The following is a 27039-nucleotide window of genomic DNA, read 5'->3' as shown; positions in this document are numbered from 1 at the left end:
GTTGCATTGTGCCTGTACAGGACATTGGTTAAGATAACAAGGTGTAGGGCTGGATGAACACAGCAGGCCAAGAAGGGCCTAGGGCCCGAAACATCAGCCTTCCTGCTCCTATGATGCTGCTTGGCCTGCTGTGTTCATCCAACTCTGCACCTTGGTGTCTCGGATTCTCCAGCATCTGCAGTTCCTACTACCTCTGTGTTTGGCTTGCTGTAGTGTTCCAGCGAAGCTCAGTGCAAGCTGGAAGAACAACACCTCATTTTCCTCTTGAGGACCCTACAGCCCTCTGGACTCAATATTGAGTTCAATACTTTTAGGCCCTAAACTCTCCCATGTCCTAGCTCTCTATCCCACACACCAGGCCTTGTTACCACAGCCTGCCATTACACACCCCCTGTTGTTAGTCACTAACAGTCCCCATTAACAACTATTCACCCTCCCATCCTGATCGTTATCAACTCCTTTGTCTGTCCAACTGTCTTTCTCTCTCTTTGGGCTGTATCCTATCGTTTACTCCCTACCCCCTCCCCCTCCCTATTTTCTGTACATAAACTGACGTTTTCCCAGCCACCATCAGTTCTGAGGAAGGGTCACCAGATCCAAAACATTAACTCTGATCTTTTCTTCACAATTGCTGCCAGACCTGCTGAGCTTTTCCAGCAACTTCTGTTTTTATATCTAACTTCCTATTCTTAGGAAGCCTGTAAAATACTGTTTAGTTGTTGCACCACTTAGATTTAGCCAGTTGAATTATTCGTCTAGCCAGATTTAAACTCTTAGAACACAGCTTACTTCTTATTCTTTACTTCTACATCTAATTTATTTTTGATGGATTTATATATTTGATAAAGTGAAGAAGATCTGAAGTTGGGAAGGAACCATGTTTTGATTTCAAATCAAGTTTCAGCACTAAATCCTTCTTGGTCAGGTACAAATGCAGATTTAATTGCACAGATTTAAATGCAGGTAAAGCACTTCTGCTTTGCCCCATCAATGTACTCATTTCAGAAGATAATCCCCTAAGTACATGAATGTGACCTTTCTATTTCTCAGAACAGCTATCCATAACGCCACGCTAAGTAAGAGTTCCAAATTACTGCTGATTTATCGGCAGTACTTTGTTGTGGACTCAGCACTAAAAACTGAGTTGAGACTGCACAAATTCATTTCATTTAAGATACTTAACAGCTGTTATAGGGAAGAGATTTATAGCCCATCAGTGTTAGCTAGATTTACACTCAGGTCTTAAGTGTAAAAATATAGTGCTGTTGTTTATTGTTAAACTCAGTCCTACCTGTTTGTTTAATTGAACTCTCCACAATAGGGTAGTTTTTGCTTGTTTAGAAATGTGCCATTTTCCTCTGTCTTCATGAAGTAGAATCTGGTTGGGTATGATCAGTATATTTCGGTCTGTGCTGCCTTGTTTCTTTCATGCTTTCTTTTTGCTGTGGTGTGTAGTGTTTTATGTGTGTGGATAAAATCATTTCATTTGAGACTTAAATACTGTGTTTGTTCCAAAGGGAGGGAATCCTTATGCTTGATAGAACAAAATAGCAATGATAAGCAGAGCTGATATTTTGCAGTGGAAAGTTGGATTTCTCAGGAAATGTCGAGAAAATCATTCTTCTGAGGGTTAAATACAGAATGCTGTGAGTTTGCCATTTTGTTGCTCCTTTGTGAGTTGGCTTTTGGTCTTTGCTGTCACTGTGTCTGAAGGTTGAAGGGAAGAGTGGTGTCAGGAAGCTGATTGGTAATGCAGAATTTTCAGAAGCAATCTGAATCACATATTCAACTACTTAGCCACAGTGGATTAAAATGATCTAAAGGGGCTTTGTAAGCTTGATAAACTAGACAAAGGCTGCAGGGAGAAAGTCTACACTTCTGCCCTTCCAAGCTAATTGTTCTAGTTCCTTTTCTTCCAGCTCTCAGCAGAAATTTGTAGATGTACTTCATTGTTTGTGAATAATTTATGTAAAATCATTTTATAAATGTAAATTGGATGAAAAAGCTGTAGGTTAAAGACTACTTGTCATGTGGTCACTGTTGCATGTGATTGGTTATGTAAAGTTTGAACCTAGTAAACTGTTAAGATACTGTAAAATCTACGGTATGTTTGCTACAGTGGATAAAATAGTGTACTCTTGTTGAAGAGAAAATAAACATTTGCTAAATTCATCTGTATTTTTAACCATAAAGTGACGTGGGTGTTTAGAGAGATTTTTAAATTCAACCTGTTCAGAAGCAGCATGTCACAATACTGGAGCAGGTAGAACTACAATCAGACTCCTGGATCAGAGGTAGTAATGCTACGACTGCACCACAGGAGCCCATGGGTCATTTTATGTTTAATAACTTTCTTTAAAGTGCTTGTTAAATAGTTAGTGACAGGCATACATATGATAGACATGTAAAACATTCCCCTAATTTATTTTAGAAAACTATTTTCTTAAACATCTCAATAGATTCTATAAGCTCTTTGAAAAGAACATAAGAATCTTTAGGAACCAAGCTATTTTTCATTAATCATTTTGCCAAAAACAATTTCCCACTATAATTCTTCAGTCCCTCTATTCTCATAAGCTCATACAATTGTCCCTTGAAGCTATTTATAGCATCTCATTATATGGTCTACCCTATTTAATTATTCCACAACATTTCTGCATAAAAAAGTCCTGAATTTCTTTCTTATTTCAAAAACAAAGGGCCTACTGGGGCAGTGTCACCAACAGTGTAATTCACAGGAATCAATTTTGTGATTTCTCTTTCAAGTTTTAAAAACCTCATATCTTGTCACCTCAAAGTTCCTCTTTTCCTAAAGAAAATATCCCAATTTTCTTAACTTCTCATTACATGCAATCACTTTGAGGTGCTGCATCTATTCATTCAGAATTAAATGATTAGAACTATATGAGGTTAAGGTCTCATCAATATCTTCTACATAACAGTGCAATCACTTTATTTGTAGCATCCAGTTTTTTTTTAAACAAATGATATCTTGCACCTTATTTACTTTTTGCATCTTGGGGAGATGGTGTTGTAATAACGTCACAAGATTTGAAATCAGTGGCTCTGGCTAATGATCGTGATCGTGAAATTATCAAGTGTCATTAAAAAATCTGATTCACTAATGTCTTGTACTAAAGGAAATCTGCCATCCTTACCTGATCTGGCCTACATGCAACTCCAATCAATCATTATGCTTTTAACTGCCCTATGAAATGCTGTAGAAAGCCACACATTTCAAGTGCAGTTGAGGATGGGCATCAAATGCTAGGTTGTCAGTGACACTACATACCATGAAATTTTAAAGTAAACAACCTACGATGGATTGCATAATAATCCTTGGATCACTTTTGTGGTCTGCTCACCATAACACTTACAGTTTAATAAAGCTTTTTGTTAATTTGTACAGAACTGTTCAACCACTGGACAACAGTAATTATTTTCAAAGAGTTCTGAAGCTATCTACTGGCAATTAAAGGTACTGCATCATCTTCTCACAAAATTTATGATACTAACTATTGCCAAAGATTACAAATTTGAAAACTATTCCTTCAACTTTTGTCCACTATATTGTGACAGTGGATAGTTTTTGTTACATTTACCTCAGGTGATCTTATTTTATCTTTTGTATTTCCCTGCCTCATTTGCTCCCATCTTTTTCAAATGTATTGAATCATGCAGGACTACAGATCCCTGGGTGTTTACCATCTAATACTTCATGTCAATGACTCTTCCTCAAATGTGATGAGACTAGTTTGTTAACTGTTGATGTGCTGTTGAGAAATGGGAGCATGACAGCTAACACCAGTTTCCCCCTCTCCTGACATCCCATATTTTTGATAATTTTCTAGAAGTCATGCATAATACAACAGACAAATTCCATCTTTCCTTTCTTGAACAGCGTGCACCAGCAATAGAGCCATGAAACCCCTCCCATCCACAGATGATGATTGAACTGAGAGCTGTAAGGGAAATACAAATCAATTATTGAACCTGACATCTTTCTTGCCTGTATTGTTCATCCCAAACCAAGGCTCTGCATTTTCAATCTGTAAATCAAAATGTAAGATACTTTTCCCTACATTTCTTTAGAATACTACACTTGACACAGTCAGTAATAAATACCCTGATATCAGTCTCCCACCTGCTTTGCCAGGATGAGTGAAGGAGTGTTGCATTGCAAACGTATGAATCGGGAGCAGGAGTAGGCCATTCTACCTCTCGACTTACTCCTCCATTTAATTGTATCATGGCTGAACAGATTGTAACCTTGAATTCCACCATTCCCACCAACCCTAAAAACTATTCAGTCTCCTTTTTTTAAACAAGAATCCGTCTACTTCTGCCTTAAAAATATTCAAGGACACAGTTTCCATAATTTTTTTTCAGCTAGAGAGTTCCAAAGGCTCATGACCCTTTGAGAGAACAAAAACTTTGCCTAATGTCTATTATAAATGACCCTGATTTTTAAACAGTACACCCCTTGTTCTAAATTCTCCCATAAATAGAAGTGGCCTCACCACCACATCTACTAGGTCAAGACCCTTGAGGATTTTATTCGTTTCAACCAGTTGCCTCTTACTCTTAGAAACTCCAGTGGATATAGCCCTATCCTGGAAAACCTTTATTTTAGCCATTAGTTGAGTAAACATTCTCTGAACTTCAAATACACTTATATCCTTCCTTAACTAAGGTGACCAGTGCCGTATACAGTATTTCAGATGTGGTGTCACTACTGATTTGTATAACTGAAGCATTACCTCCCTACTTTGGTTTTCAGTTGCCTTATGATAAAAGGCAACATTCTATTTGCTTTCATAATTACTTGCCGTATGTCCTTTTACGAGTCAGGTGAGAGGACATCTAGATCCTTTTGCATTGAAGAGCTCTGCAGTCTCTCACCATTCAGATATATGCTGCTTTCTTTAATCTTCCTACCAAAATGGCCAATTTCTCATTTTTCCTCATCATATTCTATTACCACATCTTTGCCCATTCATTGACCTATCAATATGTTTTGATAACTTCCTTATGTCTTTTTCACAACTCACTTTCCCACCTATCTTTGTGTCGGCAGCAAATTTGGCAAACAGATTTATGAGCTTTCCAAAGATGATGCTTTTCTAAATGCCTGCTGAACTAAGTTTGTTTATTTTGACAGATTTATGAGCTTTAAGAGGCTAGTAGTTTTCTTTTAATACTTATGAAAGTGATACAGTGACAGATTTATGAACTTTTCAATGACTTACAAATGTCTAAAGGGCTTGTGAGTTTGGTTCATGTAGCGGCTATTAGGTGCATTGTTTGGGGAAAAGAAAGAGTGAAAATGTTAAGAAGCGTAATAGGATGTAATCTGATCTGAAGAATCTGGCCTTATAACCCCATTTGTTCAAATTGACCCCACTTTCCTCTGCACTTTGGATGCAAAACCAGGTCATCCCACCCTCCTGCAGATGCAAACATTACCTGCTGCCACTGCTGGGATGTAGGTGGAATTGCACCATTTTGAAAATTCCCTACCCTTGATTTTCACCTCAATTATGAAAATTTGGCCCACTGAACTGCACTCATTTATTTGTTTATTCGCAAATAAACATATCACACCCATACAGAATTATTGAATCTCCAAAGGCTGTGGCATGACAACATTCTGGTAGTAATACTGAATACTTGTGTTCCAGAACCATGTTACTTCCCATACAGTTGCTACAGTGATGTCTACCACCCTACAATGTAGAGAATTGTCCAGGTGTGTCTTATACACAAATCCAATCTAGCCAATTACTTCCCATCATCCTAATCTAGATTATCAGCAAAGTGATAGAAGATATAATCAACAATGTTATTGCATGGAATTTTCACAGTGATAACCTGCTTACTGAAGGTCAGTTTGGGTTTTGCCAGAGCCACTAAGACCTTGATCTTGACCTCATTTTGACAAAAAAAGCTGAATTCAAGAGTTGAATTGAGAATGACTACCCTTGACATACATTATCAAGGACCACTGGTAAAACTGAAATCAGTGGGAATGAGGGACGACTCCCCACTGGTTGGAATCTTATTTGAGATTAAGGAAGATTGTTGAGATTTTTAGAGGTCATTCGTCTCAGTTTCAGCATATTGGTGCAGGAGTCCGTCAGGATAGATTTTTTTTTTAATCAGCCTGTTCAGAGATGAGACATCTCTGGAGCAAGTGCAACCCGAACCCAGGCCTCCTGGCTCAGAGGTACAGACACTACCTCTGTCTCACAATGGCCCCAAGTTCTTCAAGATACTGTCCTTGGTACAAATATCTTCACCTACCTCAATTACCTTTCTCCATCATAATGTCCAAAATGGGGTTATTCATTGATGACTGCAGAATGTTCACTCCATTTGTGTCTTGTCAGATATGGAACACTCCATATTTAGCAGTGAAGCTTGGCTGTCAAGTGGCAAGTACCACTTGCATCACACAAATGGCTGTCAATTATCATCTCCAACAAAAATCTAAGTATTTTCCACTTGGCATTCAATGATAATACTATTTCTAAATTTCACACTATCAAAATTTAAATTGGATGACTGATACAAATACTGTGGCTCCGAGAGCAAGTCAAAGACTAGGAACTCTGAAACATACATTTCACCTCCTAACTACCCAAAGCCTATCCACCACGTACAAAACAAGTCAGGAAGTGTGATTGAATATTCTACACTTTCTTGGATGAGTACAGCCCAACAATACTCAAGCTCAGCCACATCCAGGACAAAGCAGCTGCTTGAGTGGCTCACTGTCCACCCATCTTAAACATTCAATGCTTCTACCACTTAGGCCCAGTGGCAGCAGTGTGTACCATCTACAGGATGCATTGCAGCAGCTCACTTTGTGCAATCAGAAGGTGCTTGAAGGAGCCCATCTCCAAACAACTAGGACAAGAGCTGCAGATGCATGGGAACATCACCACTTGTCTGTGTCAAAATCCTGGAACTCCTTTCTTAGCAGCACTTTGGCTGTACTTATAAAAGGCCTCAGTGAGACAAATGGCCTGCCACCCACTTCTCAACTGCAATTGGGAAGGCAGTGGTAGAGTGGCAATAATACCGGACTAGCTCTATAGAACATTGTACTAATGTTCTGGGGATATAGGAATTAAATCTTACTATTGGTGACCATATAACCATTGTTGATTATGTCAAAAACCCATCTCTTTCACTAATACCCTTTAGTGAAGAAAATTTTGTCCATACTGGGTCTGGCCTACCTGTGACTCTAGATGCACTGCAATGTGAGTGACTCTTAACTGCCCTCTAGGCAATTGGGGATGTGCAATAAATGCTGGCTTGGTCCGTAATGACCACATCCCATGAACAAATTCTTGAAAAATTAAGGATGGACAACCAATGCTGGAGTTGCTTGCAATGCTCACATCCTATCAAAGGATTGAAATAGTCGAGATGTAGAAGGATCTCCAGTATCACGAAAAGTGTAGTGCACATGTGTTCCTCATCTTAGTGAATGGGGAGGAAATTGTTTTAGTTGGTGTGTAAAAGATGAACTAGGTTTAGGTAGTTAAATATGCATGTTGTAGTAGTAGTAGTAAATATATAAAATGATACATAATTTCTAATTTAGTGCACCCTGTTCTTTGTATTATAAAGGCCACATGAGCAAGTTACAATAGAAAATTTCCAAACTCTCTTAGCCTTTTGTTCTGTATACACTTGATTATTAGGCAAATAGTCTAAGCCTTACAGACTTCATTTTCATTCTTGGCAGCATGCTTTTATCATAAGGCAGATAGTCATTAATTTACAGAATCAACGCTGGGAACAGCTTTTGTGATCTCATATTAAATTTTCCCCTGAATCCGCCCCTTGGCAAAAATTACTCACATCGTTAAAAAATATTTAATTAGGCAGTAGTTTATATCCAGCACACAGGGGATATGCTGAAATTAATATGATTTGCATGAATTCTGTTTCTTTTTTGTTAGCGATTAGGTTTGAATTCAGTTTAAAGGGTCCTTGACACTGACAAGGACTTGCAGTCCTGTAGGATTTGAATAACTGTAGTGTGGGTTCCCAATATGGAATCCTAATCCTTCTTGGAGATACATTATATACATATATAAACATGCAACAACTTATACCACTGCAACACAAAAGTTACAAATCAGGAAATGGAATCATCGTAACCACCATAGGTGCTTAAAGACAATCAGTCTTTAAAGGCTTTATTTCAGATATTCTTTGTTCAGAGCATCAAGTTCTCTCACCTTTCAAGAATGTGCTAACAATGATATGTTCAGGTAAGCATAGAAAATATACATTAATCATTGCTAATCAAGTCCCCAAAGTTGGTATAATAATTGTCAGTTTTCCTGTCCTGGTTTGAACATGACAGATAAAATTGCAGTTGTACTCTGATAGTTCAGCTGTGGAGAAATTGCTTTATTTTCATGCATTACAAAGCAATGTGGCATTACTCTTTCCTCTAAAAACAGCATTTTTATTACTTATTTAAGATGATTCCAACATCACTTGTCATTCATAGGACTTATATATTCTTAGATGCTGTTTCAAAATTAAGTTGACCTGAGTATACTTGCAATCTAAATGCAAACTATTATTTTAAACTTGCAACCTTGAGTGTCATTTTCAAAGTAAAACCATGCTGTAATTGGATCACTACTTATATTTGAAATTGACTGCTATTTATACTCAGGGTGTGCATAATTTGCTGCATACACTGACTTTTGTGTCCCTTTACTTAAGTGAAAACATTCTTGATTGCTTCATATAAACTCAGTCTGCTTTTATTACATCTAGAAAATGCATCAAGAAATTGTATTTCAGGAGAAAAGTAGTAAACACTGTTTTGTTACTCAAAATATTCAGAAATTCAATAAAAAAGGACAGCTTGCAGTATTTATCAGCAGACAGCATTAGGATTTTTTTCTATTTATATTATTATGAATACTTTGTGAAATAACTCTATGAAGGCTGGTATTCTGTCACCAAATCACCCTTTATTTACACATGCATGGTACAAGGCATTGACCCAGCTAGCTCAGAGCCGGGTCCTAGAGTGAGCAGAAACCCTGACATCCCTGTTTATATATGTCAGCCAGAACTCCGATTGGACCAGGTTAACAGCCCCAGTCAGGAAACTGATATTCTATGAGTCCACCTGGCTGACATCGTTCCAATCACTGCATCCCTCCCCATCTAAGTCCTGGGACTTAAGCCCATTCTTTCCTGTAGCTTCTCCTGGGGCACTTTCCCAAGTCCAGTTTCTCTGATTCTGCCTCGGATACAGGCAGAATGTACCACACTGTAGCCTGCCTCCTGCACCCAAAATGTCTTGGCCAAACTTCTTCCTGTGGGAAAGGTGTCAAGTCTGCAGCATCTGCCATGTCCACCTTGTCCTCAGGTTTCTTCAGTGCTAGATGGAGGGAGAGAACCCATGGGATCTGACAGCTCTGCTGGGTATTCAAATAGGTTGGGTATGTTTTGTTCCTGCCCCGTTCACTAGGTTGCAACTTTGATATGGTCCACGTGCTTGTTCAAGACCGCTTCACCTACCTGAACTTTGTATGTTACAGGACCTGACCTCGCGTTGACCACCATCACCACCAGCTGTTTAAGTTTTGAAACCAAACCTCGTCCCCTGAAGTTAACCGCCTCTCTCACTTAGAAGAGTCTTGTGCCTGGTATCGTTGTTTCTGATTCTGTTTCACTCTCCCTCTGCCTGAAGGTCTGGGAAGACCAGGTTTAACCTGGTGCAGAGTCTTCTCCCCATTAGCAACTCTGCTGGAGCTGTCACTGTAGTTGCGTGAGGGGTGGTCCTATAAGCAAATAGGAACCAAGATAGTTTGCCATTGAGTGAAGCTGTAGGGTGTTTCTTAAGCCTGCATTCAAAGTTTGGACTGCTCGTTCCCCCATTGGATGATGGATGTTACGGAGCTGTCCTTATATGCCGAATGCCATTCGAATTTAGGAAATACTCAAATTGCTGCTGGCAAATGATCATCTGTTGTCTATGACCAGCACCTCCGTGAGTTCCTCTATTGCATAAGATGCTTGTAACTTTTCGATCATCATCACCGTGTTTGATGAATGCCTGTCCAGTCACTTTGAATGGGTGTCCGCAATGGCTAAAAAAAGAGCCCGTGAAAGCACCGGCATAGCCAATGTGTAACCAAGCCCAGCCATTCCCATAAATGTGGGGGAGCTGTTGGCAGTAATTTGTCCTTGGTTGCATGCTGAGCACTGCCCCACCAATGCAGCTATGTTGACATTCAATCCCGGCCACCAGTCCTAACTTCTCGCTAATATCTTCATTTTGAAAACCCTGGTCGACATCAGCCAGTATCTAGCAATGACCTTTGCTTGGATCAATCGTTCTTGCTCCTCATGATAATATACCATCCTCTGGTCTCACTGGGTCCAGATAGGTTTTAATTCTGGTTGTGATGGCCCTTTTGGTTCCCCCATCACCACCAGCTGTTTAGGTTTTGTCAGGATGGGTTCATTTTATGTCCACACTCTGATATTGTCAGCGGTGACTAGAAGGGTGTCCAGAAAGTTTAAAATCTGAATGAATTATTCTAGCGGCAGCACCACCAGTGGTATATTCGCCATCTGCATTTGCCACTTGGCCTCCCAGATAGTTTGTGGTCAGTTACTATTGCAAATTTACATCCGTAAAGGTATTGGTGGAATTTTCTCATGCCAAAAGATGACCACCAAACCTGCCAATTCTATCTGGGCATATTTGTATTCTGTATCAGCCAAAGCCTGGGAAGCATGTGCTATCAAGCGTTCCTGTCCGCTGGGCCACCAGCAAATTAACATAACCCCGATACCATGTGGGGAGGCATCACTTTGTTAGCGCCAGATCTCACTTGGGATCATAGAATGCCAACACCTTAGATGATGATAGCTGCTAGTTCACTTCCCTAAATGCTATATCTTGGCCACAAGACCATTTCCAAGGCTGACCCTTTTTCAATAGCAGATGTAAAGTTACCAGGATGAAGGCCAGGTTTCAAATAATGAGTCACCAACCCAAGGAAAGACTTAAGCTCTGGTACAGATGTGGGAGTCGGAGCACCTTTGATCACCCTCACTTTATCTTCCAATGGGTGTAACCCAGTCTTATCAACTCTGTGGCCCAATTAGGTCACTTGGGGTGCCTAGAACATACGTTTTTTTCTCCTAAGGCATACCCCCACCTTGGAGAAACATATAAGCACTATGTCTAAGTTCTCTAAGTGCTCTTTACTGGTCTTCCTGGTTATTAGCATGTCATCCAGATAAATGACAACCAGGGTAGACCTTGTAAGATGTTTGCCATTGACTGCTGGAAAATGGCACAGGTTGATGATAACCCAAAAGGCAGTCTGGTATATTGGTACAAACCTTGATGGGTACTAATTGTAGCATATTTCTTAGAATCCTCATCCAATCGTAATTGCATGTATGCAAAGCTTATGTTCAGCTCCCCTCCCTTCCCCACCAGTTTTGTATATAAGTTATCTATGCGAGAGACTGGATATGCAAAAGGCAGTTTACCATTTGTTTGAAATCCCCACAAAGGCGAACGGACCCATCAGGCTTCACAATTGATATGACCAGTACTGCCCATTCCGCAAAATTGGCTGGTTTGAAGATTCCTTTGTTTTCCAACTTCCTAATTTCTGCGTCTTGTGCTCAAGGCAAATGGCACTGGGCAGGCCTTACAGAATCATGGAATCGCTTCTTAGTCAATATGTAAGGTGGCCTTGGCCCCTTTGATAGTCCCAAGACCCTCCGGAAAACCTTCAGGGTATTTACTTAGGACTTCACTCAAGCAGCCATTTTCTAATCGAAAAAAGTTGAATCTTTCTCAATCAATTTCGTCCCATCAAGCTTGGGCTGGAGCCTTCTACTACAATGATAAGTGAACCAGCTGATTTTCATAAGAGACCGGAACTGATGTTGTACCCATAATCTCTAAAAGATTGCCCAGTATAGGTTCTCAGCCTGGCCAGGGTCTTACACAAAGTGAAGGGTTGGAGTCCAGAGCGAATTTTGGTAAAGACTGGTTCCGCAATCGTTGATACAGCCATGCCGGTATCGACTGCCATTTGGACTGCGTGTCCATTTAACCAGACGTTCATTTTGAATGGTTCTGATTTGGATGTTGCTAAACAATTTAACTGTTCTAAACCAGGAGTAGGTAGACTTTCCATGTGTGCACTCTGCTTGATCCTGGCCTATGAGTTCTCTTACTCATTTCAGGCCTAGTGGGAGTCATTTCCTGCCTTGAGTCCACATACTGGCAGCAACTAAAATGGCCTGCTGGCCCAGATCCTCGAGAAAATTTTGACCATTTGGTCGGGGCTTAATTTTATTTTGGGGTTTTGCTGTGGGCTGATCTCAAGTCCCTTTGTACAAGGCATGTCCTGAGTGAGGCTATGCAATTGCCTTCACTCAAGTGGTGTTACTAAAGCTCACATGGCCTGGTGAAGGTCCACTTTGACTGGAATACTTTGTAACTCATAAGCTCCACTTGCCACATTTTCCAATGATAAAGCTAGTTGTAGTGCCTGTATGAAGTCTAGTTGGGCTTCAGATAGTAGGCACTTTTGCATGGTCCCATCATTAATCCCACAAACCAAATGGTCCTTCAACATCTCACTTAGGGTTAAACCAAAATCACTTGCCTCTGCCAGTCATCTTAACCTCATCAAAAATCCCAATACAGATTCCCCTGGTTCTCAAACTGATGAGTAAAACCAATGGTATCTCAGAATTAGAGGAGGCTAAGGGTCATAATATTCCTCAGCTAAATCTGTCAACCCTTGAAAGGTTTTAGTACTTGGTGCCTTGGGGAAAGTTAGGTTTCTAATAACCTAAGAAGCTGCAGGTCCAAAAGCTTCCAGGAGGATTACTTGTTGCTTTTCATCTGCCCCAATGTCATACCCCTGAAAAGATGATGCATTCTTCCCTGATACTGTGTCCAGTCTTTAACTGCAGGATCAAATGAGTTAAGCTTCCCAAATAGCAGCATGATGTCAGAAATGCTTATCTCAACTCAAAAACCAGTGTTGCAAGAAAATCTCTTCAGGAGCATGTTTTTGTCTCATTGTCACTGAAATAACTCCACAAAGGCCAGTATCCCATCATCAAGTCACCCTTTATGTGCATGTGCATAGTACAAGACACTGACTCACCTCACTCAGTGCTAGCTCCTCGAGTGAATTGAACCACTGACACTCCTATTAATATCTGTCAGCCAGAACTCCCTGATTGGGACTGTTAACCTGGTCCAATCAGGGAACTCATATTCTATGAGATCCACCTGGCTGACCTTGTTCCAATCACTAAACTTTGTTTCTAAAGGGATAAATTTTTAAAAAATACAACCAAGGTAAACAGTAATTTATTCTTGATATGTAGTAAAAGTAAATATTAATAGCTCAACAGTTTCAATTTTTGGAGTAAAGGGACATGGGTTGAGAGTTCTTATCCCACTCCCATTCAAAAACACTTTATTTATATAATCATAGAGCCATACAGCATGGAAACAGACCTTTCGGGTCAACTATGTACCTGAACTAAACTAATCCCACCTGCCTGCGTTTGGCCTACATCCCTCCAAACCTTCCTATTCAGGTACTTATCCAAATGTCTTTTAAATATTGTAACTACACCTGTGTACACCTCTTATTCTGACAGTTCATTCCACATACTAACCACTCTCTGTGTCAAAAAAAAGTTGCCCCTCATGCCCTTTGTAAATCTCTCTCTTCTCACCTTAAAAGTATGCCCCCTTGTTTTGAACTCCCCCACTTGAGGGAACAGACTCTTGCTATTCACCTTATCAATTTTTAAGATTCTTGGTGGTTTGTGTCACAGCCCCAAACATTATGCTATTTCTTAGGAATATTTAAAAAATAGTGCCAGATGCATATTTCTGAGGCTTTCTTACAATATTTAGTATAACTATACTTTTGTTGGTGTTGGTTCACAAATCACACTATTTTGTAACTCCAAAGGAAAACTGACATTCCGCATGGATGAAGGTTTTTCTTGTGGTATGCTGCACTGCAATGGCTGAAACAATTCCATTAGTAAAATTGAGCAATTTTGTGGCCAATTACACAGCTAATATTAAATAACAATGGCACATTTTCACCACCATGACAACTGCAAACATAAGCTTTATGCAACCTCAGAGCAATTGAAATACCATTTCAAACTTTTTTTTAATTAATAGCATAAAAAGATGTATCACGCAGTTATTGACTGGAGAGATCTCTGTTGTATGAAAGAGTTCATGATTCTAATAACGTAAATGGAGTAAGGCTTCAGTAAGTCAATTGTTTATATTTTTACATTAATTAATTAAAGATTAACATTGTCTATTGTAGAAAAACTAGTAAAGTAGATGTAAAATATGTTCAAAAGTATTTCTTTTTGTGGTCCAGTCTAGCTCAAGTTCAAGGTTTAAATATTTTGAATTTGCAGTGGTCAAGGCAGTGTAATTGATTACGTTGTAATGTATGATTTAAGAATTTCTTCTATTCTGTATGCAGTGACGGTACTCCAAGGTCAAAATTAAATCTGACTTTAATATAACACATGGAAAAATATATATTCATCCATGACCCATTTTCTGAGTCCAAGTACATTTTGTTTTTTCACGCATCTGAAAAACAAACTAGTAGCTGAACTCAAAACATCTTTAAATTCTTAAAAATGCATTTAAATTGAATCTTTAATGGAAGGTATCTTAAATTCAGTGTATGCTGAAATAACACATTGCATACTATATGATCCATACCTCGCATTATCAGGTTTATCATGATGTGTAGTACTGCCTAAGTACATTGGTAAGCTGAGATCAAATTCATCAACAATCCATTTATTATGCAGCTACTGTGTTACATGAGACAACAGCTTGAAATCTTTAAAGCAGAGGAGGAACAGGAGAATGCATCAAGTATAAATGAGCAAGAAAAGTCTGAAGGCAAGTGTGCTCATCAAAATTACACTGCTATAATTCAGGTAAAAGACTGAAGATGAAAGAAACAGTATCATTAGACATGTCAATGGCTTTAAAGAATGATCTTCAGGAACAACCATATAAAGTTTAACCAGAAATTTCAGAGCCGAATCTCCATTTAGATCCACCTGATCATTGCAGTTTTAGCAACAAATCTATAGTGGGAAAAGTCCACAATTTGCTTGCTGAGAGTAGCAATAACAAAATTCAATATTAGGCTTGTTAAAAGAGACATTTTTGTTGTGGAAATAGTCAGCCATGTGATTCCAGAATCACATGGATTCAGTCAATCTGATTTATATTTTAAGAAAAAGCCAGAAAACTGTCTATCATGTGATGAAATTTGACAGTCCGGATTATGGCATTGATGGACCAGAGCAGCTAATAGAAGAAGGTGACATTTTGAAACCCTGCTAATTAAGGGTTCCTTTCTTAATGTTAGAATTAAAATAAGTCTGTGCCTGACTTTTATGATCTGAAAATCAAGGGTTTTTATTAATATATGCCAGTCCGTCTTAATAAGCTTGGAGAGCAAAGGAAGTTATTATTGAGTGACCTTCTACAAAATAAGCATGTTGCTAAGGGCTTTAACCCTGCCCTAGTCAGATTGATGAAATTCATTTCCAATGCAAACTTCTAACCAGATATCTGAGTGCTTTTGTGCAATGACAGAGAGTAATCCCTACCTCTTTTCTGATTTCAAGAAAATCTTTCTGCTGTCAGCGATGAATATTGCACCATGCTGTCTTTTACAATGTATAAAAAATCACTACGTGGGTTAAATTGACTGAACAGTAGAAAGTGCAGGCAGCCATATATGTGTGTTACAGAACTGAATTTTGAAAGGTTGCATTGGATTGTGTATTTGGAAGAACACTTAACAATCAAAGGTGTTTGTCAGTTAACTTTATTCTGTTTTGATAGTCATCTCTGCCGTTTTGCATTCCCACTAAACTTGCATGTACTTTGAGTCAAAGAAGATACTATTTGGTGTTTCAGTATTGCCTTTAGGATTTCACATTGCATTTAGATCTTGTAGTTTAAGAAATGACAAGACATTACTTACATTTTACATTTCTAAAGTTAGTTTGAGATTTTATGCATATTTCCAAGAGTCCTTTGCAGTAAGTAAATTAAATTTATTAAATAAAATCTTCACAACTTACCAATGAATGTATTATGATTTATGAGCAAAATTAAGCGCTATTGTCTATTTCCATCACTAGCACCGTGAATTATAAAATAGCTCATATAGGCTAAGAACTGTATATGATGATGCAATAGTGAATCTGTGCTTTTGTATCCACCTTTTAAAATAAATAACACTATTTGAGCTATTTTCACCTTAAAAGAAACATTGAGGGGGAGTTATTCAGTGCAGGTGATGTGAGTCTTGCCTGTCAGCTGGAGAGGCAGTGAGAACCTTTCAGGTTCTCCAGCATCTGCAGTTCCTACTATCTCAGAACTCTACATTACCTCTTTTCTGCAAAGACAGCCAAATTAAAATTTCCATCATTTTTACATTTACCGAAATGACTTGGTTGAAGGGACTGAAGCAACGTGTGTATTTTTGCTAATGACGCAAAGATAAATAAAAAAGTAAGTTGTGAAGAGGACATAGAAGACTACAATGGGGTATAGTCAGGTTAAGTGATTGAACAAGGATCTGGCAATTGTGTGATTTTTTTTGATTTTGGCACAAAGAACACAAAAGAATCATACTATTTCAACAATAAGAGATTGCTGAGCTCTGAGATGGAGAGGGATCTGAGTGTTCTCGTGCATGAATCACAAAAGGCTAGTCTGCAGGTGCAGTAAGTAATTAGAAAGCTGATAGAAAGTTGTTGTTTATTGTGAAGGGAATTGAATACAAAAGAAGGGAGGTTATGCTTCAGTTGTACAGGGCACTGGTGAGACTGAATCTGGAGTACTGTATTAGTCTATTTATCTAAGGAAGGATATACTTGCATTGGAAATAGTTCAGGGAAGCTTTACACATACAATGGGTGGCTAGTCTAATAAGGAGAGGTTGGACAGGCTTTATCCACTTGAATTTACAAAATGAAGAGGCAATGTGATTGGAACATATTGAAACCTCAGAGGTCTTGACAGGGTGCTGTGGAAAGGATGTTTCTTTTATGAAGTATCTAGAAATAGGAGAAACTCTTTAATCAGAGAAATGTTTGTTCTTGGAACTCTCTTTCTAAAAATCCATTGAAAGCAAAACATTTGAATATTTTTAAGACAGAAGTGGACAGATGTTAAGGTTACATTCAGATGAGGCATGATGTTATTAAACAATGGAGCAGTGTCAAGGAGCTTATTCCTGCTCCTTATTGGTATGTTTGTATCAGGCACTGATCTGGACAGAGATGCAAGTCTAACCCCTGAGAACAGAATCCATGGGCTAAGTATTGCAATACCAGCAGGGGACATAGGCCCTGGATTGCCAAAGATAATTGGGTCACAATGAGTGACATAGGATTGGTATCATGAAGGGGAGGACATTCAGTAGCAAGGGTAGTGGATGGCTCTCAGCCAGCTCTTATTTCAATGCTGGTCCAGCCAGTGACCCCACACCCCACAAGTGAATTAAAAAAATACACCTTAAATGTTATTGACCCATATTTGCCTTTCACAAGTTTGAAACTGTTCGCTTGTCTCATTATCACCTCTTAATTTGTAATAGTCTTCCAGATATGCATTTTTATACTTTTTTTTCAGATTTCTTATTTTTATTCAGAGGAACTTACTTGCTTAGTTATTATGTTCTCAAGAAATGCTCTTGATTTCTTCAAATTTGAATGCCAAGTTAGGTTTTTATTACTATTTGCTATCTTTAATTTGTCTTAATGAGGTCATTATTTACTTCTGAACAACCTATTTTCTCCAAGAGTGTGATTTCGCTCTCGCTGTAGGTGACGAGAAGGGTAAGTATCAGGCTGGTGTTAGTTGTGGAGAGAAATCTCCTCCTTTCTTGATACCTCAGTAATTAAGTTCTAGCTGAGAAGGCCCATGGCTGACCTCCTTGACCAATTAAGTGATCAATTAATGACCACTTAACTCCTTAACTTAACTGGTCAGCTTTACAGTTCCAAAGTATTGATAGTTAGCCTTATCTCCCAACTTCTTTTATCTCTCTCTCTGAATAAACCTTCAATGTTCATTTGAAAGTTTTTACAGGAATTATTTGTTGGCATAGCATGGCTTGCAGAGAACATTGATTCCCCAGGGCAGACAGTGCCACAGGACATTATCAAGGAACAGCACTGTGCAAATGAATTTCTGTCTCTGTTATGTTCACCTCTCTTTTTATTTTATGTATATAATAAGTTAAATAAAACAACTATAAATGCTAAAGTAAATAATACCATTCACAAATTTTCTTGCTTAATATTATGTTAGAAACACTTTACAAAGAAAAATGAAATCTCAATACAAGACTAATCAATGTTTATAATTCCCTATTTTCTTGTAAAAACTGTGCTTTCAATAGTTTTGTTTTAAGATATTTACTTTATATCTTAAAGTAAATAGATATCAAATAACTGCAGGGGAAAATAATGTTTTCTTTCAAAGCAATCACAAATATATTTGTCTTTGTTCTTAGTTCTGTCTTGTTTGTGTTATAGGTAACAGAAACAATCGAAGCAGAAAGGTTTTGTGACCATTCAGTGTAACATTTGGACAATACTGAAAGCCAAACCTTGCCTTGATATCGTGGAAGCAATAGTTTTCTGCACTTTTAGCTAAGTCGTAGCAGTTTTGGTTCCGCTATTAAACGATTAAACTCTGGTGCTTTGCTGTCTCTGGGATAAAATGCAATTTGCAAAACTGAGGAGATGGGAAAAAGAGTTGGCTAATACATAAGGGATCAAGCTGAAAGATTCTTGTTGATGATTTAGTAGTCATGTGCATACTAGTTGGGCTTTGTGGTTGAAATAGTATGTTAGTTTTCAAATAAGTAATTATAATTGTAATGCTTGCGCACTGTAGTTTTACAACTGTAAAATAGAAAATTGTAAATGAATTCTCAGATAATCCTTAAATAGAAGACAGACACAGATACACACAGGCATTGAATGGATTTTTTTAGAGTGGACCTTCTCAGGGTGCTACAACTGCACTTCCTCCTTTGAAATTCAGTACTTCAATATGTAAATCAAATTGATTTTCCATACTGCTGTCAATTTCTAGAAGTCACAATTGTTACCAGTAGATTTTTATATGTGATCTTTTCATTGGGATGTCATAGTTCTGTATCAGTTTGCAAAATTATACAATTTAATAAATGAGCAAATCAAAAAATATGTATGATACATTTTCTGAAGAAGGGTCTAAGCCCGAAACGTCAGCCTTCCTGCTCCTCTGATGCTGCTTGGCCTGCTGTGTTCATCCAGCTCTACACCTTGTTATCTATGATACATAAGTACCCAGTTCCAGAAAGTGACCAGATGCATGACCAAATACTGGTTCCCAAATGACAACTTACAGCCTCAGTCAAAACAAGCAAAAGAGAGAGAATTCAAAGGCAAGGTGCTTATTGAGAATAATTCTACTGGTGAGTAGATGACAAAGTTACTGATTGAGCGTGGAATTGGCATTTTCTGAGAAAAGAAACTACATAACCTTATTTAGAAAACAACGCGTGGTGAAGAATAAAGTACCAGTAAACTGAGTGAATGGAACTACACAAGAAACAGAAATGGATGCTGCAGCCAGGATTTTGAATAGTCATTATTTTAATTTTTGTAAAAACAGGGAAAAAGATGCAGTTTTCTGCAGGACAAATATGGCAATAAATAAACACCTCAACAGCTAAAACAGAATCTTGTATCTTTGGCCTTCAAAAATATTGCAGAACTAAGTTTAACATTGAAATTAGATCAATCATAGAAAAGAATCCCTACAATGTGGAAACAGACCTTTTGGCCCAACAAGTCCACACTGACCCTCAGAGCATCCCACCCAGATCCATCCCTCTATAACCCACCTAAACTACACATCCCTGAACACTGGGCAATTTAGCATGGCCAATCCACCATGCCTGCACATCTTTGGACTGTGGGAGGAAACCAGAGCACCCAAAGGAAACACATGTAGACACAGAGAGAATGTGCAAACTCCACACAGACAGTCACCCAAAGGTGGAATCGATCTTGGATCCCTGGCACTGTGAGGTAGCAGTGCTAACCACTGAGCCAATGTGCTGCCCCATCAAGTAGTTATCTCTTCTGACGTGATTATTTTGGCCAACAAGCAAAACTTCATCCATGTAGTTTGTAGCTGATCCTTCTGAATTAGATATTCAGTTGTGACAAAAGAAAGGAAATCTTTTTTCTGTGTTCAGAATCCCATTTGGAAGTTGTCTCTTTTTAATAACCTAAACTTTAACCTTCTTTCTTTGACAACCTCCCTTACAAAATTCTAAAATCATGTCAATTGCTGGTTGTCGTTAGCAAACAATTGCAAGTAAGTAAAGCTGATGGTAATTCCTACACGAAATAATGTTTTTTTATACATATAAATATGCAATACTGTATATTTATTTCTGTACATGTCAAACTAGTCACTTTTAAACAGAATGGAATAAAGATAATTACAAAATTAGCTTTTTTAGTATTTATTATCTTTAAATTGAAAGTGCTTTGTATTTATTTAGCAGAGTTTTAGCATGTTTAAACATGATTAGCTTCAGAAAGAATTAATTGAGCATATTGTTGCACTGAAGGCAGTTTGCTGGTGATATAACGATCGAAAAATATTGTGTGATGGGAGGTGGGTGAGGGAAAGGGGTTCCTGCTCAGATGCTCAATGCTTTCATCTGGTACCAGGGCACACCACAATGACAAATGTGATGCTGGTTACTATTAATCAATTGATCACATTGCTATCACAAGTTTGGGTAAGTGAGATTAATAATTTTTACCTGAACATCAGTGTTGGTTGTAATGTGCTCACTGTTTCCCCCCAGCATCCCCATTACTCAACTAATACTTGGTATCCAGTCATACCTGTGCAAAATGGTCACATTGAGATGCTCTCTGTGAGATGAGGGATCTGACAGAATAATGAAACAGATATAAGCACTTTTCAGGAAAGTGTGTTGTTATTTAAATAAAACCTAAATAAATTTAATCAGATCTTAGAATCCTTACAGTGTGAAAACAGGCCATTTGCCCCAACAAGTTCACACTGACTCTCCAAAAAGCATCCCACCCAGACTCACCCCCCTCCCCCATCCAAAAACCCTACATTTCCCATGGCTAATCCACCTAACCTACTCATTTGTAGACAATATGGGCAATTTAGCATGGACAATCCACCTAGCCTGCATATCTTTGGACTGTGGGAGGAAACCGGAGCACCCTGAGGAAACCCACTCAGCCACAGGGGGAATGCGCAAACTCCACACAGTCAGTTGCCCAAGGCTGGAACTGAACCCAGGTCCCTGGCATTGTAAAGCAGTAGTGCCAACCATTGAGCTACTATTGACTAAATTACTATTTTTCAATAACTATCATTTATTTGGCACTAAATAGCTTTTAAAGGAAAATATGGTTTGCTAACCTCAATTCACACTTATTCCGAGAGGCAGCTGTTAATTTAAGGCCAATAAACATGTGATCCTGAATTGCTGGTGACCCCCTCATCGTCTCATATGCACACTCAATGTAGTTATAAATACTTACAGTTTCTGGAAAAATGTTTGTAAATCATAACATCTTTAGAACATGTCTACCATTACCTTGCAGATTAACAGAAAAAAATATATTTCTGAGGAGTGGCAAACCTTTAGCTCTTTTATATGAAAGAATGGATCTCCACATTTCTGACAGGAGATTAACTCAGGACTTCCTCAGAAATGTGGGACCTTACTTCGATCCTGACAGTTCTTTCATAGCACAGAACTGTCAGAGGGAGGTAGATCATGATGCCCTCTTTTCACAGAGGTCAGCTGCCAAAATCAGAACTTGAAAGGCACAGACAGCCATTTTGTCACCTGCTCTTAAACCATTAGTGCAGAAGGTAAGTGTTACGTTTGGATGATGGGAGGGTAGGATGGCAGATGGATAATGGGGTTAGTGTGCCAGGTAAGCAGGATGCCATGTAGGTAAGGCGCAAGGTACATAGAATGCCAGCTGGGAAGGATTAAAGATGGAGGGTACATAGGATCCAAGGGGTAGGAAGCCAAATGAGTAGACAGTAGTGTGCCAGGTTAATGGAATACCAGCTTGGTAGCATTCCAGACAAGAAGACTGTCATGGGTAGGTTGCCAGATGAATAGGGTGCCAGCTGGGGAAAGTGTAGTGTGCCAGGTCAAGGATGACAGATGAATTTGGGTGATGCGACCAGATGAGTAGGGGGTACATTGTCAGGTAGGTATAAGTGCCAGATGTGTAGGATGCCAGGGTGCAAGATAGCAAGATAAAGCGGTCCAGTGTTCAGAGTATCTGGGGTGGATGGGAGAAATCGGGTCTGATGGAGAACAGATGAAGAGGTTGGTTCAGGCCTGGTGGTCGGTGGGGGTGAGGAGCGTTAATGTTGAGTCAGGTTCTGTAGGAATGAGGGAGGGGTGTCAGGCAGAGTCTGGGAAAGGGATATTGAGTCATGTTTGAAAGCAGAAGGTCAGGTTAGATTTGGGGAAGGGAGCGGATCAGGTTGGGCCCAGCCGGCGCAGATACTGTTGCGATTGAGTCAATTCTCATGGTGGGGTCAGGCTGTGTCCAATCCAGTGGGGGATTTGCGTGGGGGCAGGGTCTAGTTCCAGGTGGATATTGGATCTGGTGTATAGGAGTTTAAGGGGTCTGGATGTGTATAATGTATTATGGAGTTAATTTAATCATTATTCAAGAGTTAGACTGTGTATTTAATGATTTAAATGGAGACTTTTGCAGAGAACCAGGCAGGAGTTGCCCAGCAGAAAATTGAGTTGCCCAGGCAATTCCTCCAGGTGTGCTATGGTGGGGATTTTGCATGTTCCCATGTGTAACTGTTATCTACGCCGGTATTATGACTGTGTGGCCAGTGGAAACTCCAGACCAATATCAGGCCTTGCTCCCATAGGATTTACTGTAGAAATAATGTAATAGCTACTTCATGAAATGACAGCTCTGTTAAAAAATCAAGTATGCAAAGATGTTGTCAAACTAACATTTTCTGTAATTTGGAAGTTTTTAACATAAAAACACAGTGAAGTTAAGCACCAAATTAATATATTTACATATGGTCTAAAAAATGTATGATTTTTTGCAGTTTACTATTTGTTACTCAAGATAAATCTTTCAACCAGAGCTTGAAAATAACTTATTTGGTTACCTAATGAATGTAATATTCTTAAATGAGGAATCTCAACACTAATTCACACTGATAAATGATCCTTTTTAATAAACTCATTCAAATTCTCTAAATTACTCTCTTAAAAGGTGCTAATCAGGTTTCTTTACATTATTTTAAGAGAATAAATTGTGAGGAATATTTGCAGGGTCTTATAATAACCAAGGAGAAATTGTTCATTCATCCATACTTATAAATTTTATTTCTGGTTATTTTTAGTTTAATAGAATGAATAAAAGTGCATTTTAACCTGAAGTATTTGAATGCGATTACAAAGGTTCTGCATTAGTATACAGTAAGCAAAACACATTCTATCATAGTTTCAGCATCTCTACAGTAGCAACTAACAGCCGTTATTTTCTTAAGTATTGTGGATTTGATTGAAAAGTGAATGCTGATGTTAGACTTTAACTTCTGCCCCCTCAGGTGGAACTGACAGGCAGCAGTGTGTTTGATTATATCCACCCTGGAGACCATGTGGAGATGGCAGAGCAGCTGGGCATGAAACTTCCCCCAGGGCGAGGCATTCTCTCACAGGGTACCACAGAGGATGGAGCCAGCTCAGCATCTTCGTCCTCGCAGTCTGAGACCCCTGAGCCAGGTGGGAATTTCAACCAGAAAAGGACAGGATTGAGGGCTAGACCTTTGTGAAATGATTGAGCTCTATTTACTGATATGAAGACCAGAGGGAAACATAAACCTAGATATAGTTAAGATCCTATATAATATTACTGCTCAATGTTCAGAACTGATTGGGCAAACCTGACTTAATTCAACTGAAAAAATGACTGAAATAAATTTGCCAAAAGCATCAGTATAAAAAAATGTACTAGTAACAATATAAGAAATTCAGATATTATTTTGAGTGCATCCTAGTTTTAAAAAAAGCTGTTTGCAATTTGTGACACTCATGTTTAGCACCGCACCTTTTATAATACAATTTTAAAATTATTGATAATTCCTACTTGTTTTTTTTTCTGTTTTGAAGTACGATGTTTATGCTACCTGCAGTACATCAACTAGGAATACAACATCAAATTAACAAAAGCAATGCATGCGATAATTTTATACAGACTTGCCCCCACCCCCTACTGTGCTCCTTGCTGTTTAATTAGATGAATCAGGGGGGAATGAAGCGAAGCAACATTGCTCATTGGGATTCTTTCCAGACTGCTTGCAAGACTTTGCATTCAGGATGTTCCCATTTTGATGGTGTTGTACTGATGATAATTTAAGTATTAGGGGAAAATCCATTTATAAATTAAACAAAATGATTTGATATCCATCAGTCCCTTAGTTCATCAAGCTGTTCAAACAGCGGGAAGATAGGCTGGTCTGCTGAGGTCTACTGAGAGCGCTGATAATTAGATCTGCTAAGGATTTATTCTTTACTGATTGGGGCTTTAAATTAATTGAAGTTCCACATTTGTGGCTTTATCCTTTTTGTACTTTTTTTTAAAGTAGATATTTCATATTCTTATGAGTCAGAGTGGATGAGTGAAAGCAGGAGCAGTTTAAAAAGTGAATTTTCTCTGGAGAAGGAGGTGGAGAATTTAATGAGAGGTCTGATTAAGAGTCTAAGATCTGTTTGCTTACTTGGGAAATCATTATTGTACTAAGAAGGCATGGAAAATTTAATATAGCATTCACTTTCTTGTACTGCATAGCTAATACAAATCCACTCAGGGATGTCTGTTTCTAACTTAAAGTGCATTGTACACTGGTTAGAATTTATTCAGTATTCTTCACCTATATGTTGTCAAGGATGTGTGTGTGTGATATGTACTGCACTTCTCTTCCACAAATTATACAGATTCAACGATTTCTTTGTTAAAACACCCTTCTGATCGACCAAAATATGTCAATTAAAATCTTCCTTTCTGGGTATATCTGAACAATTAAAGTTGTCCTTGAGAAAATCGCTGTTACAATAGCTAACAGAACAACATAAATTTGTTTCCTAGCTGCTCAAACAGACTAAACTGCTCTACTTGCATGAAATAATTCACATCTTTTAATACATTATTGCCATTATTTTAATGAAATAATAAATTCACACTGACCAATGTGATAAGCATGGCAAATGCTGAACCTACTCAGTTTTAAAGCTTCTATGTAAATTGCTTTCACTCAAGAATAAGGTACTATTTAATTGTAATGTAATTCTTTATCTTGATATTTTTTCAATATTCATAAAGTGATCAAAAAGTAATAGTAAACCTTCATATGTATAGAATTGTGGAATCGAAGATAGGCTGATGCAATGAAGGACTGCACAAATATCTGCATCAGCATTCAGGCTATCAGTCAATCTTCAGTTCCAAGGTAGAGTACACAAACATTGGCTGTAGCTTGAACAGCCATTATCTGAGCAAGCACAAAGCATAAATGAAGTAAATTAAATTGTGCACATTTGCTATGAACTATTTTGTTGTTTAATTCAGTTCCCAGTCATATTTCTATTTTACTGCATTGCCTGAAATTGCAGCGTGAGGATTTCTGTACCTGTTATTGTACACTAGTCAACAGAAGGCGAAGGAGGAATTCTAAAATCTGGCCAAAGTGACATGCGGTTGTTTATTCATGAGTGCTTTCACCTAATTAAATGTTTTTGTATGCATCAAGTGAACACACCACACACCAGAATCAAAAATTGAAGCCATTTTTAGATTAACAAGTTTTTACAAAAGCCTTGGAATATAATTTTGACATGTGAAAGTGTCTCAAATTATCTTTGTAATTGCATTTGACACATCCCTTCATTATTTATTAAACTAATGATATTCCTAACAAAAAAAATCCTCTCTTAACACAAATAAATATTTTAATATATTACCAGAAATGTACAACAGGTCATATTTTAGATTAGCTTTGCTTTCAGCAGTCGAAGCATTATTTTTGGACTTGTGTTGTTAATGTAAGATCTGCAACCTCTGGATTTTTGATCAATGAAATTGTCTTATATCTAAGTTGTTCTTATTTAATTATATACAGAGCAAACAACAGAATACTTTGTCCAATAATTGCTTGGATGAACTTTAATGTCGCTTTTTATCTGATCTCCAGAAAATCCTTAGTTATAATTTAAAATCCAGGATAACACTTGCATGTAATCTTAAAATTGTGTTACTTATTTATTTTCAAGATATTGTTCTTGAATGTACTCAATGTTGAGTCTTAAAATAACTGTAAGTTAAATAGTAATTGATTCAAGAATTGGGCGTAGAGATTAGAATAATATCTGCTCTGCAACTGTAGTATAGGTAAGTGCTAATGATATCTGCACCAACTTTGAGTGTAATGCTGTTAAGTTTGTAGAATCTATATGCTGTGTGCTCTTGATACCACTCGTTACTGTTGAACAGTGTTTAATTATCATGACAAATTATCATGAATCTCCCTGCTTGTGATGTTTGTCCTTCTTCTCTATTATAATTCTGCATTGAAATTTCTGGATAATAGCAGGGCTGGTACCAAGCTGAGTTACTCTCAAATGAAAGGAGGAAAGATCAACAAGTCAGTGTGTGTCATTCTTGAATACTACAATTTGGAAATTTTCAGAGCAGTCATGACAGAAGCCTTGAAAGCCTTTCCCCAGTAACGTACTTGCGTGTGGGGTTTAGATAGGTAGACTTGATGAATTTTAGACTACTGCATTAACTTCT

The 27039-nt window shown here is 38.2% G+C and overlaps 1 protein-coding gene across 1 annotated transcript in view; it reads left to right on the top strand.

Annotated features, from left to right (window-relative positions):
• LOC109927256 (neuronal PAS domain-containing protein 3) overlaps positions 1–27039 on the top strand; it is a 1144266-nt gene that overhangs the window by 932309 nt on the left and 184918 nt on the right. Inside the window, exon 7 of the mRNA XM_048600392.1 lies at positions 23801–23975. Within this exon, the coding sequence (XP_048456349.1) occupies positions 23801–23975 (175 nt within the window). The remainder of the gene's footprint in view (positions 1–23800; positions 23976–27039) is intronic.

Source organism: Rhincodon typus, chromosome 8 (assembly GCF_021869965.1).
Source record: "Rhincodon typus isolate 14 chromosome 8, sRhiTyp1.1, whole genome shotgun sequence".
In the NCBI taxonomy this organism is placed as follows: Eukaryota; Metazoa; Chordata; class Chondrichthyes; order Orectolobiformes; family Rhincodontidae; genus Rhincodon; species Rhincodon typus.
Note: the sequence above shows the minus strand (reverse complement) of the source record. Positions and strands in the feature narration are given on the sequence as shown.